A 13,866-nucleotide genomic window follows, 5' to 3' on the forward strand; every position below is an offset into this window, starting at 1 on the left:
TTCTGTGCCAAGTAAGCCTTCTATCACTCACACCTCTGAGACCCTCACAGCGCTATCCAGGATCCCCGAGTGGACAGGCATAATCTGGGTCTCCTTTTGGGTGCCCTGGAACCCAGGATCCACTTGGGTGCTCTGTTGATAGCCATACAGCATGGAGGGGAGGGCAGGGTGTGCAGAAGGCTGAGGGCGGAATATGGCGTGGGCAATTGTGGGCTGAACTCATTTAGACAGGTTTTTGCATCTTCTGCTGCAGGGATTTCTCCACATGGCTCCAGAAGAAGTGACCATCACAGTCCGTCTCATTCGTTCATTTGAACACCGCAACTTCAGACCTGTTGTGTATCATGGGGTTAACTTGGACCAAACTGTAAAGGAATTTATAGTATTCCTAAAGCAAGGTAGGCGATGTTACATTTGGTTTTATTAGTATTAAAAGTTGACTGTGACATTAATAATCATCAACTTTTAAAAAATATATATTTATTTGAGAAGGAAAATGAGCAAACTCTCCCATGTGGTGTTTTTCTCTTTTTCCTCAAATGACTGGAATGGCCAAGGTTCAGCCATAGCCAAAGCAGGAGCTGGGAACTCACTCCAGAACCTCCCACACATGGCAGGGGCCCAGCTGGATGAGCAGAGCGAGGGCTTGAACCCAGGCACTTCAGTATGGGCTGCTGGCACCCCAGGTAGGGTCTCAACCTCTTAGTCAAAGGCCCATCCAATCATCATCTCTCACAAATGTTACAGGTAATAGTTTTTGAAAGATACTCACCTGGACTGTAAGTCAAGTGCTAGGTGTGTTTCTGTCCCAGGCCTCCAGGAGCATCCACTGGGGTTTCTCACTGAATCGCATTGCTCAGTTCATACTCAGAGACAGCAAGAAGGGAAAGCACTATTTGAGACCTTTGGAATTGCTGTTCAGGAGACCTGAGTGCAGCTAGCTCTGAATCTGTGTTCTGAGGAAGGCAGAGAGAGTGGGAGCTTGTGCCAGTACTGTCGCTTTATTACCAAGCAGTATAAAAATTCTTTTGTGAAGAATCCTGTATTGGAACTGAGAACTGGCTGAGAGATGGGGGCCATGTGACTAAGGAACAGCCAGAAAAGAATGCATAGACTTAGTAAAAAATAATTAAGTAAGTAGGTAAGTAAATAAATAAATAAGTTGTCAGTGCTGAGAGATTTTTTTTGTAAAAAAAAAAAAGATATATTTGTTGGAAAGGTAGATATACAGAGAGAAGGAAATAGAGAAAGATCTTCTGTCTGCTAGTTCACTCCCCAAGTGGCCACAACAACCAAAGCTAAGTTGGTCTGAAGCCAGGAGGCAGAGGCTTCTCCAGGTCTGCCACACAGGTGCAGGATCCCAGGGCTTTGGGCCGTCCTGTACTGCTTTCCCAGGCCACAAGCAGAGAACTAGATGAGAAGTGGATCAGCCAGGACATGAACTGGCACCCCTATGGGATCTTGGCACACCAGTCCCAATACTGAGAGAATCTTGTGAGGATCGGAAAAAATTTTTTTTTCTTGCCTTCATCCTATCAAGAAAGGTTAGCAAGAGAAATAAAACAAGTTTGTTAACTTGTATTTAAAGAGGAAAATAATCAAGTTTATTAGCATGCATATTTCATATCCACAAGGGAGACACCAAGGGGATGAGTAACTGCTCTAAGAAGTGACTTTGAATTCCCGCTCCTAAAGCATCTTCAACAAACAATGCTGACTTTTTAGAGAAAAGACAAAGGACACTGAGTGTCTGGTGGCTGTAAGACCGCAAGGTGAGTGAGGGCAAGCCCTTGACAGGTGCTCATTAGTAAAGCTAATTTCAGGCCTACAGAGCTTGCCATTGTCTTCAGCAGTGGATCTCTCGTTCTCTCTGCAAAAGAGGGGAGGCAAGGCAGCTTTTGTGTTACAGATCCCTGTCCTGCATTTCAGCTTACAGAAGGAGGGCAGAGAGCTCTCTGCATCGCCCCCCCAAACAGTCTGTACACCGTTGAGGCATCTTTTGGGGTGACCTGTTGTGGTCCCCACAATATCAACTACAGAATGTCCTGCTTCTAAGAATATCTTACTCAAGTGTGTTCAGGTTTCAGAGTAGGAGGTTAGTGCTCTCCAGTTTCTAATTCTACTTCCCCACCTTTCTGTGTGTGAGGGGTTACAGTGTTTCTTGTAGGTACTGCAAGTGCTGTCATGCTTCTGAGAGTCCTTGATAATAGGACAGAATCCTCCAGCTGTCAGAGTCCCAGCCTTAGATGTCTTTTTCCCAGGCTTGTTGTGTTCTCTGCCAGGTCCCACGAGCTGCCTCCTGGGTACCTGGGTCCTCAGGCCTGCTCCCATCTCTCACCAAAGTAATAGCACAGCTTGCTTCAGTTACCCATGAAGGGATGTGTGTCCTGCCCATTAAAAGGTGAACTTTTGGGGAGCAGATTTCTTTTGAGTGTGTCCTTGTGTCCAGACCCCTCTTTTGTCATGTGATTGCCCCCCGATGGCGGGCATGCACCTGCCTTAATGGCTCATGTTCCCAACAGAGACCAGGTAGCTTGATAGTGAGGGCTTCTTTTTGAGATAATAATCATAATGCCAGAGGTAACATCACTGTGTTTCAGGCACTGTGCTAAGAACTGTACCCGGTTTATCTCGCCTCATGGCAGCCTTCCAGATGAGTAACCATTCCTGGCCCCATTTTACAGATAAAGAAACTAGGGAACAGAGAGACCTAAGAAACTGTCCTCTGGTTATGTGGCTAAACAAAAGCAGCACAGCAAACCAAGACCGGGCAGTTAGACTACAAGGTCTGTGCTCTTAAAAAAAAACTCACTATATCACCTCTCCATTCTTCATTCTTCTGTTTTGCTTGCTTCTGCTCCGAAATGAGAAGATTCACTCTGTCTCAGTCTTTGAGTGTAGCTCATTTGGCTGAGAGTGTTTGGAGTACTGAAAGTGAGAAGGTTGGCTGAACAACACGGCACAGTGCATTTCATCCAGACAGAGATGGTCATTGCCACAAACATCTCCTGGGGTTATTTTAGAGGCCTTCTTTACTTTCATACTGTTCTTTCTCTTATCATTGTCACTTTTTGTTTTGTTTTTGGTCATCCATTGGCAACTGCATTTGTGTTTTCTCTCTGCCAAGAAACTTAAAAAAATGCACTAAAATATTTTTAACATATATTTAATTTTTAACAGATTCGTGTGATTTTGTAGACAGAGTTCTAGGAACATAATGATATTCCTTTCTTCTCTTCCTCTCACCTTCCTTTCTTTTCCTTTTCTTTCTGTCTTCTGTTTTGGTTTTTGAGATAACATTTTAAATTTGCATTACAGTAAAGTGGCTTACTATTTCACTGAATAAGAAGTTTACTAAGTAAAGGCAAAAAGACTTCAGTTTAGTGGGAGTGTAGACAACTTGACTTCTGCCAAGAAACTTTGGATCAATTTGATTTAGTCTTCATCAAGAATCGCTGGCCATTAAAACATAAAGTCATAAAAATGTAATATGTAAAGCTGTGTGTATTTATCAAGATATAAGTACATAAATACATTTACGTGTAAGTATAATAAATATTCATAAATATAATAAATATTTTGTTGAAATCTGGGAAATCTGTTAGTCAGATATTGTGATTACAGAAGTCCTATAAAACTTTTAAAAGACTTATTTATTTTTAATCTAATAGGCAGATTTACAGAGAGAGAAAGAGAGACACTGGACAATGACCAGCGTGGAATCAGTCTGCCTGTCTTCCAGATTTCCCACATAGGTGAAGGGGCCTAAGGACTTGGGGGAGAGAGAGAGAGGGAGTGAGAGAGTGAGAGAGAGAGAGAGTTTTGAATAGTTTCTTTCTTGTACCAAAGGATATACTCAAGGCTCATCTGTTTTTTTTTTTTTTTTTTTTTTTTTTGCTCCAATCCCAGCATCAGCCATCTTCCCCCAAGAAGCACTGGTTTGTTTTGTTGGAGGATGTTATGTTGTTATTGGAGTATCATTCCTCACATGACTGTAGTGACCAGGGTTGGATCAGACCAAAGCCAAGAGCCAGAAGCTTTTTCTGGGTCTGCCATGTGGGTTCAAAGACTCAAGGACTTGGGCCACCTCCTGCTACTTTCCCAGGTGCATTAGCTGGGAGTTGGATCAGAAGTGGAGCAGCCAAGAATCAAGGTGATGTCCATATGGAATGTTGGTACTGCAGTGCCAGCCCCTGCAATGTCATTGTTTTAGGCCCTGTTTACAGATAGAACCAGGGACTCTGTGTGCAAACACCATGTGTTGTATGTACACAGATCTGTGCTTTGTGCATAGCCATCTGTATCAATGTGAAATGTAAGTTCTCGCTGGAATCTCCACCTCTAACTTATTCCCACGTAGCTCATTCTGGCTTCTGCTGTAGTTCATCCATCCATTCCCACTCCGACAGTGAGACCTGTGACCATCACCACCCGCTGTCCCTTGACTCATTTAATTCCAGTGTGCATGTGTTGGACAGCATCTTCTTGGGAAGCAACTTGGTATCAAGCAAACAGTGTACCTTTCTTTCCTTGCCAACTCATCTAGCACCTTCCACTCTCTTGGCTTAGGTCATTTTGTAAATCTGCAATACCACTAGATTGTCTGTTGACTAGCTGCATTCTTTCCTGAGACCCTCCAACTTGCTGAATTATTTTGATTTTGCACTTTGCATGCATTGGTGTTTGCTCTTTGTTCTGTGAAACACTGTGGGCTTTGGAGAATTGTACGGTGCCCAGTGGCCACCCCTGTGGTGTCGCCCAGAACACCTGTGCTTCGCCTCTTCTTGCCCCTTCTCCTTTCCTGCACCCTTGGCAACCACTGATTTTTGCCCCCCGTCTATAGTTTTGCTTTCCCCAGCCTGTTACATAGCTGGAAACCTAGCATATGGTCTTTCCAAACTGGCTTTTTTCACATAATCATATTCCTGTACTTAAGAAATGTGTAGGGGCTCGGCGTAGTGGCGTAACAGCTAAAGTCTTTGCCTTGAACACACTGGGATCCCATATGGGCGCCGGTTCTAATCCCGGCGGCCCTGCTTCACATCACGCGCCCTGCCTGTGGCCTGGGAAAGCAGTCGAGGATGGTCCAAGGCCTTGGGATCCTGCACCCATGTGGGAGACCTGGAGAAGTTCCAGGCTCCTGGCTTCGGATTGGCATAGCACCGGCCATTGTGATCACTTGGGGAGTGAACCATCGGATGGAAGATCTTCCTCTCTGTCTCTCCTCCTCTCTGTATCTGCCTTTCCAATAAAAATAAACAAATCTTAAAAAAAAAATGTATGTACTGTTCCTTTGTGTCTTTTCCTGAGATTTCTGACCAGTCATCTCATTTTATATGAGTACTCTCCCCCTTCTTTCGCCTCGCATTATATAGGCTTTTTAAAGGGGGAAAAAAAAACGGGGTAGGGGGAAGCTATGCTATTGTTATATAGGACATTCTTAACTTGGATTTGTGTGAATTATTCTCTCACCATCATTCTAGATCCAGTGGACTGTCTTTGCCAAGTTCACCCCATAGGTTAGGAGTTGACGCATGACAGCCAGTGGTCCATTCCGGCCTGCCACTTGTTTTTGTGAGTAAAATGTGATGGGGGCACGGCCATGCACTTTCAGTCATGCGTTGCTACTGCTGTTTGGCACAGAAATTGCACAGGAGTCTGAGTTTGCTGACTCCAGTGCAGTAATCAGGCCTCACTGCATCACGGGGCTGGTGACACGCCATCCTTCAGATGGTTCTGTTGTAAAGGTATTGCTTAATGTTCTGTGTTGAGGAATAGAGAAGGGTGGTTAAGGGGGACAAATGCAATGAGGGAGGAAGGCTAAGTCCCGTTGTTCCATAGCACAGCTGGGCGACCCTTGCTAACATCACCTGTGGTGTTTTGCAAGGCAGCCAGAAGAGAAGATGGTAAATGTTCCCGCCCCAAACAATGCCAAATGTTTGGAATGACACCTATCTTATCCTGATTTCTTCACCACACATTATATACATGTTTTTATACTCTACTTTATACATATATAGAGTTACTATGGGTCTATACATTTGTTTTAAAGATTCATTTTATTACAAAGTCAGATATACAGAGAGGAGGAGAGACAGAGAGGAAGATCTTCCGTCCGATGATTCACTCCCCAAGTGAGCCGCAACGGGCCGGTGCGCGCCAATCCAATGCCGGGAACCAGGAACCTCTTCCAGGTCTTCCAGGTCTCCCACGCGGGTGCAGGGTCCCAAAGCATTGGGCTGTCCTCGACTGCTTTCCCAGGCCACAAGCAGAGAGCTGGATGGGAAGTGGAGCTGCTGGGATTAGAACCGGCGCCCATATGGGATACCAGGGTGTTCAGGGCGAGGACTTTAGCTGCTACGCTACACCGCCGGGCCCTGTACATTTTTTTTTTAAAAGCCAATACAAAAAAGCTAAGTACAGTGTGATTCCAACCACATGACCTTGTGGAAAAGGCAAAACTATGGAAGCAGTCACAGGTGAGTGGTTGTCCTGGGTGAAGGTGGAAGATGGCTGAGATAAGAAGAGTCTGTCCTGTTTTGTGCCCGTGAAGATTAGTCACCGAGTTAGCCAATTCTGTGGTTTTGTGGTTTTGTATTTTCCTGTAAGTCTTTAGATGTAGTTCCAGTACAGAATGAATCATTATAAATTATACCACTTCAGGAATGGCCCTCATGGGGCACTGGGTTATGCTGCTCATTAGAATGCCTGCATTCCCTGTCAGAGTGAATGGTTCAAGTCATGGCTTTTCCACTTCTGATCCAATTTCCTGCTGATGTGTCTGGTGGGGGGAGGTCAGGCCGAGGGCAGCACACAATGACCTGAGTATGTGGTAGAACCGGGTAGAGTTCCTCCTGGCTTTGGCCTGGCCCATGCACTGCTCTTGCAGGAATTTGAGGAGTGAACAAACAGATAGAAGATATTCTCTTGCTCTCGCTCTCCCTCTCTGTCTCTCACACTAGTTCATTCTCTCTCTTGTGGCTCTGCCTTTCAAATAAACACCTTTAAAAAAAATTGAAGCACCGTAAGGGCAAATAGATGGATGAAATAAGCAAGTGGGAGATCAGTAGGCATACAGAGTGTGAACATTAGCATCTGGTTGACATTCCTAGAAACCTGTGTGCAACATGGGAACATACATGTTCCTCTCAGTTGCATGGGGGTGTTCATCCAGAAACTGTGTTCCAAGCTGTGAAGCAAGTCTCAGTGAATTTAAAGGGATTCAAGTCATGCAGGGCTACGCGATCTGGCTACCGTGGAATCGGGCTAGAAGCCAGGAACTGAAAGAGCTCTGAAAAAAAATCTCTAAGTATGTTGGAAATCAAACAGCACACTTCCAAAAAGCCTTGGGTCAAAACAGAGATCAGAATGCAAAGTATTTTTGTTTAAAGGTTTATTTATTTTAAAAAATAAAGGTTTATTTATTTATTTATTGGAAAGGCTGATATACAGAGAGAGGGAGAGACAGAAAGACTTTTTCCATCCACTGTTCACTCCCAAATGGCTACAATGACCGGTGCTGAGCCGATGCGCTGATACAAAGCCAGAAATGAGAAGCTTCTTTCAGGTCTCCGACATGGGTGCAGGGTTCCAGGGCTTTGGGCCATCCTCGACTGCTTTTGTAGGTCACAAGCAGGGAGCTGGATGGGAAGTGGAGCACCTGGGACTCGATGGAACACCCATATCGGATCCTGGTGCATACAAGGCGAGGATTTAGGCACTGAGCTGGGCCCCAGAGAAGTATTTGGAATGCAGTGAAAAGGCTTGTGCATCTTTCTACCGTTTTGTGTAAAACAGGCCCTGAAGAAAATCCTAGAATGTCTAAAAGAGGTGTCAAGTTCAGTGATTCCAGATGGGTATTAAGAAACCAGGAATTGGGCCCGGCGGCGTGGCCTAGTGGCTAAAGTCCTCGCCTTGAAAGCCCCGGGATCCCATATGGGCGCCGGTTCTAATCCCGGCTGCTCCACTTCCCATCCAGCTCCCTGCTTGTGGCCTGGGAAAGCAGTTGAGGACAGCCCAAAGCCTTGGGACCCTGCACCCGCGTGGGAGACCCGGAAGAGGTTCCTGGTTCCCGGCATCGGATCAGCGCGTACCGGCCCGTTGCGGCTCACTTGGGGAGTGAATCATTGGATGGAAGATCTTCCTCTCTGTCTCTCCTCCTCTGTGTATATCTGGCTGTAATAAAAATGAATAAATCTTTTAAAAAAAAAAAGAAACCAGGAATAATAATGGTCTCACCCACTTTCCTGTAGCCCTTGACCCTTATTACCCTAATTAACTATGTAAAAATAATCATAAATAAATAAATAAATCTTTAAAAAAAGAAACCAGGAACAAACCAAACAGAATAAAAGAAATGACAAAGACCACAGCAAAAAGTAGAGAAATCACAGAGAAAATCACTAACAGACCAAGTTAATTCTCTGAGAGCAAGAAAGTTGAGAACGCACTAGCCAGACTGATGAGAGAGCAGGACCCACGCTATCAGAACCAAATGCCAATTGTGATGTCACAGATGTTTAAAAAAGGACAAGGGGTGTTTGTAACAATTCCATCAATACATACATTGTTCTAGGTGAAGCCAATAGATACCTTGAGAGACCCAAGCAACCAAAGTTCCCTAAAGAATCAGAATCAAGCAATTTTGTTAAAACAAATTGCAGTTAATCAAAGCTTCCCATTAAGGAAAATCCAGGCCTCAATGGCTCTGCTGGTAAAGCCTACCAAATGTTTAAGGAGGTAATAAGCCTGATTCTATAGAAATTTTTACCAAAAAAAAATCTCTAAAAAAATATGGCAGGGGACAGGGAATGTTTCCTAAACTACACAGAGGCCATCCTTACCTTGATGCTCAAAGTCTTGGAAAACGCTAGGCAGTCTCCATCATGGCTAGAGATGTAAAGATGCTTAACCTAACTTTAGCAAGTCAAATACAGCAGTACTTTAAAAGGATAAAGAATACATTCTGATCATGTTGAGTTTATCCTATGAATGCAGGGCTGAGTTCATCGAAAAAAAGTGAGTTTTTTTTTTTTAAAGATTTATTTTTATTACAAAGTCAGATACACAGAGAGGAGGAGAGACAGAGAGGAAGATCTTCCGTCCGATGATTCACTCCCCAAGTGAGCCACAACAGGCCGGTATGTGCCGATCTGAAGCCAGGACCCTGCACCTCACATGGGTGCAGGGTCCCAAAGCTTTGGGCCGTCCTCAACTGCTTTCCCAGGCCACAAGCAGGGAGCTGGATGGGAAGTGGAGCTGCCGGGATTAGAACCGGCGCTCATATGGGATCCCGGGGCATTCAAGGCGAGGACTTTAGCCGCTAGGCCACGCCGCCCAGTTATTTTCCTTTTAAGTTATTTAATATGATAAATCTCATTGGGGCCCAGTGGCATGGCCTAGCGGCTAAAGTCCTCGCCTTGAAAGCCCTGGGATCCCATATGAGCGCCGGTTCTAATCCCGGCAGCTCCACTTCCCATCCAGCTCCCTGCTTGTGGCCTGGGAAAGCAGTTGAGGACGGCCCAAAGCTTTGGGACCCTGCACCCGCGTGGGAGACCCGGAAGAGGTTCCTGGTCCCGGCATCGGATCAGCGCGCACCGGCCCGTTGCGGCTCACTTGGGGAGTGAAACATCGGATGGAAGATCTTCCTCTCTGTCTCTCCTCCTCTCTGTATATCCGGCTTTCCAATAACAACAACAAAAAAAATCTTTAAAAAAAAAAAAAAAAAAAGGAAAAAAACTATATAATTATTTTTTATCCATGAAAACAAAATCCACTCCTGCTGAAAACTTACTGGAGAACTAGGAATAAAAGGGAACATTTCTCTGCCGGATTAAGGGTATTCATGAAGAATGGAGAGCTAACAGCACAGCTAATGGGGAAGGGTCGGAGACACCTGCTCATATCACTCCCTTCTGTCTCACACTTACCGCAGGTCTAGCCAGTTCCTTAAAGCAGGAAAGAGAAATAAAAAAATCATCATTCCCATTAGAAAGAAAGAAAAAGGCAATGTGAACAGCTAGATAGAAAATTGTACAAAATCCATAAAAAATACTGTTGGAACTAATAAGCTGGTCTTCATGTGCATGTGAGGTCAGTATACAAAAGTCAGTTGTATTTCTGATTACTGGCACAACAAAATTTATAACCATCAAAACCTATGCAATACTTTGGATGTAATTGATGGAAATACACTGACATTGAAATTTCTCAACATCACTGAGAGAAACTGTAAAACATCATACAAATGGGGGAAGGCATACTCGTGTTCATGGACCAGAGGGCACAGCCCTGTTAAGATGCCATGTCTCCTAAAAGTGGTACATACACTCCAGTTCCATACTACAGCAGCTTCACCGCACTCCCCTTTCAGAGAACGTGGAGCTTATTCTCAAATTTGCAGGTGAAGGCAAAAGATCTAAAATAGTCCACACAACTCACAGAAAAGGGAAAACTTATCGGAGCTGTTGACACTTCTTGAATCCATGCCCACACTGTAAATCCAGGATAATCAAGATAGAAATATGTACGTATCATGAAAGACAAAGTCCAGAAATAGACAAAAGCATGTTCAGTGGATTTTTGCCCAAGGCCATTTAGGGGAAAAGATAATCTTTCCAGAAAGGTACAAGGACAGTTGGATAACCATATGCAAATAAACAAAACCCAACTCATCCCTCATACTATGTACAGAAATAAGTCAAAAATTGCCCAAGACCTAAATGAAAAAGCTGGAACTGTAAGACATCTAGAAGAAAACATAGGGGAAAAATTAGACTTTGATAACGATTTCTTACATGCAGTGTAGTAAGCCCAAACTGTAAATGAAAAAATTAAATCGGGCTTCAGCAAAATAAAGAACTTTGGCTTTCAAAATACATGGTTAAGGAAATAAAACAGAAAAGTAGATATACAGTATTGTAACATAGCAGGTTAAACTGCTCCTGGGATGCCAGCATCCCATGGGGTGCTGGTATGAGTTATGGGTGCTCCACTTGGAATCCAGCTCCTGGCTAACATGCCTTGGAGGTGATTACGGGAGACCTCAGGCCTCTGCCACCCATCTAGGAAACCCGTCTGGAATTCCAGGCTATTGTTCAACACTCAGTGCTCTTGTCGGGTGTGTTTTAATGTGTGTTTCTGCTACCCTCTTACCATGCTGTAATGTGTTTAGTGACTTCTCTCTACATCTGCAGACGACAGCTGCCTTGGTTCCCAGCCTTCCTGGGGCAGCAGAGTGGCAGTCAGGTCCAGCCCTTGACATCTGGAATGGCCTGACCAGCTTGTGCTCCTGGGGCCTCAGTGTTTTCCACTCTGCTCTGAATATTCATTCATGAATATTTTTGAGCCCAGGCCATGGGCCAGTGCCTGTTAGAGCCACACGATGAGTAGCCTGTATCCCCTGCCCTCACGGAACCAGGGTCTACCAATCTGTTAGGGACCAGATACTGTCCTAGGTTTGGAGGAGATGGCCCGTAGGACTCTAATGTCAGGGAGTGTATTAATTAATAGAGAAACCAAAATAAGTAAACAGAACAACTGCAGTTATGAGAAAAAAGAAAAAGCAGGAGGGAGATGACATTAGAGGGAAAACCCTTTAGGCAGGTGAACAAGACAGCCTGGCCGAGAGGTAAAGGGAAAGAGAAAAAGTGCTCACTCGTCTTGGTCTCTCTCTCTCTCTCTCTCTCTCTCTCTCTCTCTCTCTCTCACTCACTCACTCACTTTCTCTGACTCTCCAGTCTAGGTGGAGCAGGAGACTGGCTTGGTTTCTGTTCAGAGCCGACGTCTCTTAACTGGTAAGGGCCCGTCCCCGCCCCCCTTCAGGGAATGTCATCATTCCAGGGAATCTGAATGCCACTGCAGTAAGTGGATCTAGTGCTCCTGTCTGATGCGTGATGGACACCTCCTTGGCCCCCTAGTTCATAAGTGAGTGAGAGATGTGAATGAAATAAAGTGTGTGTGTGTCCTGGCGAGCCTATGCCGTGGGGGTTTAGGGTGGTGTCTGCCTAGCCAGCCCTGCTCCCAGGGTGTTCTTTGACCCACCGGGCTTCACACACTGGGAAACCTCACCTCTGCCCTCAGACTTTGACCATTTTTGTTCATATCTTTAGGTCCTCCCATTCTGGGCTGGCATTCCCCTTTGACACTGTGTCCCATCGGAACTGAGGGTTGGACCCCCCTTGATGGATACCACAGTGCCCTCTGGTGGGCCTGCTTCTCTCAGCTGCTGTCACCTCTCAGGCCCCATGCCTAAGAATCATCTTAAACAGTTTTGGATTTATGTTTATCTTTTGCATGTCGATACCCCCTTTTCTTGCCACCAGTTTTCCCACCAAAGAGATTGTCTTTTTCCCAGCGTGTGTTCTTGGCTGCTCTGCTCAAGGTACCTACTGTGTATGTGATTTCTGTTTTCACTGGGGTGTTTGACATCTTACAGGGCAGATGTTTGCCTGGTCGTTAAGTTGCTGATCAGGGTGCCCCGCTGGAATGCCTGAGTTTGACTTCCTGCTCTGTCCAGTGTAATTCCTGAGGAACAGAGGTAATGGCTAAAGTAGTTGGTTTCTTGACACTCACGTGACCTGGAGTGAATTCCCAGCTTGAAGTTTCAGCCTCTGCGGGTATTTAGTTCTGTGGACCAATGCGATGGGAATCAGTTCTCTGTATCTGTTTCTTACCTCCACCTTGCTCTTTCTGCCATACCCCACTTCTCTAATAAGTAAAGAAGTTAATTTTCTAAAGTTTCCTAATTCAGATGTATGATGTTTTGTTTGTTTAGTTTTTCTGAATGGATAATATGTTCGTGTGGGTTTAACATGAAAACACACTCCCCAGCTGTTGGCAAATGCCTAGGTCACCTTGTAGCTAGACAAGTGTCACACTTCTGGAAGGAAAGGAGCCAGTAGCTTGCTGGCGTTCTGGGTCTGGTTCATGCCAGCTCTGTGTTAACTATGCCAGTATGCCAACATAGTTGCTTATTTTTTACTGTTAAGTCTGAATATAAACTATATGGAAAATAAAAAAGTATCTCACAAACGTATGAAATATATCTCAGATGTACATGGACATTGCTACATTTAATAAAATGCCAATTCTTTTATAGTGTTACTAAATTCATTCAGTTAATGACAACTCAGCATATTATGGATGGTCTATTGTTTTATTTTTTTGATGATTTGTTTTAGATGACTTTTAGATTTTGATGGCATGCTAGCATCATTTTATCTTCTTGAAGTAACCTAGTCTGCAGATACAAGAGAATCAAAAGATTATGTGTATACTATGGGTAGCTATTAAAATATTTTGTAGTAATAATAGACTTTTTTCTTGTAGATATACCTTTAAGGACCAGCCTACCACCACCATTCAGAAACTACAAATACGGTAACCAGTTTTTATTCTTTTAAAACGTAGATTGATACAATTTTGCATTCGTTGTTTTGTTTTAATTTTTTTAAGTGAATTGACTGACTATACAAGGAAACCAATTTAGGAGTTTAGGAATACAGAGTTTGCATATTGTTGAAGTTAACTGCAACAGGGATATAATTGTGAGGAACAGCGTTTTTGGCAAAGCCTCTAAAATGGGTCTGTTTGCCAGGTAATTCGAGAAGGAAAACTAATTGAAGATGAAGAATGGAGAGATTTAACATTTGGAAGGGTAATAACTTGAGCTGGTTCAGTAACAGTTTTGCTTGTTGCTATTGATGATTTAAAAATGTTGTGGTAAAGCCAGAAGCTGAGTGCAGTAGCCCTGTATAAAGACAGCACAGTGACAAACCTTCAGTGCAGTGACAATCACCGAACTTTACTTAAACTTACAACACACCTAATAAATGTTTCTGTTAGTTAGCAGAATCAATTTTAAAG

General features: G+C 44.1%; 1 protein-coding gene across 6 annotated transcripts in view; it reads left to right on the forward strand.

Moving 5' to 3' along the window:
* C5H2orf76 (chromosome 5 C2orf76 homolog) overlaps positions 1-13,866 on the forward strand; it is a 65,571-nt gene that overhangs the window by 27,965 nt on the left and 23,740 nt on the right. For all 6 annotated transcript variants that reach the window (XR_009245424.1, XR_009245425.1, XM_058664398.1 and 3 more), the window contains 2 exons: positions 254-398; positions 13,330-13,380. Coding sequence is in view for 4 of the 6 variants with exons in the window: in XM_058664397.1 (XP_058520380.1) it covers positions 254-398; positions 13,330-13,380 (196 nt within the window). In the remaining 2 variants the exon portion in view is untranslated. The remainder of the gene's footprint in view (positions 1-253; positions 399-13,329; positions 13,381-13,866) is intronic.

This window comes from Ochotona princeps, chromosome 5, assembly GCF_030435755.1.
Source record: "Ochotona princeps isolate mOchPri1 chromosome 5, mOchPri1.hap1, whole genome shotgun sequence".
NCBI classification, from domain to species: Eukaryota; Metazoa; Chordata; class Mammalia; order Lagomorpha; family Ochotonidae; genus Ochotona; species Ochotona princeps.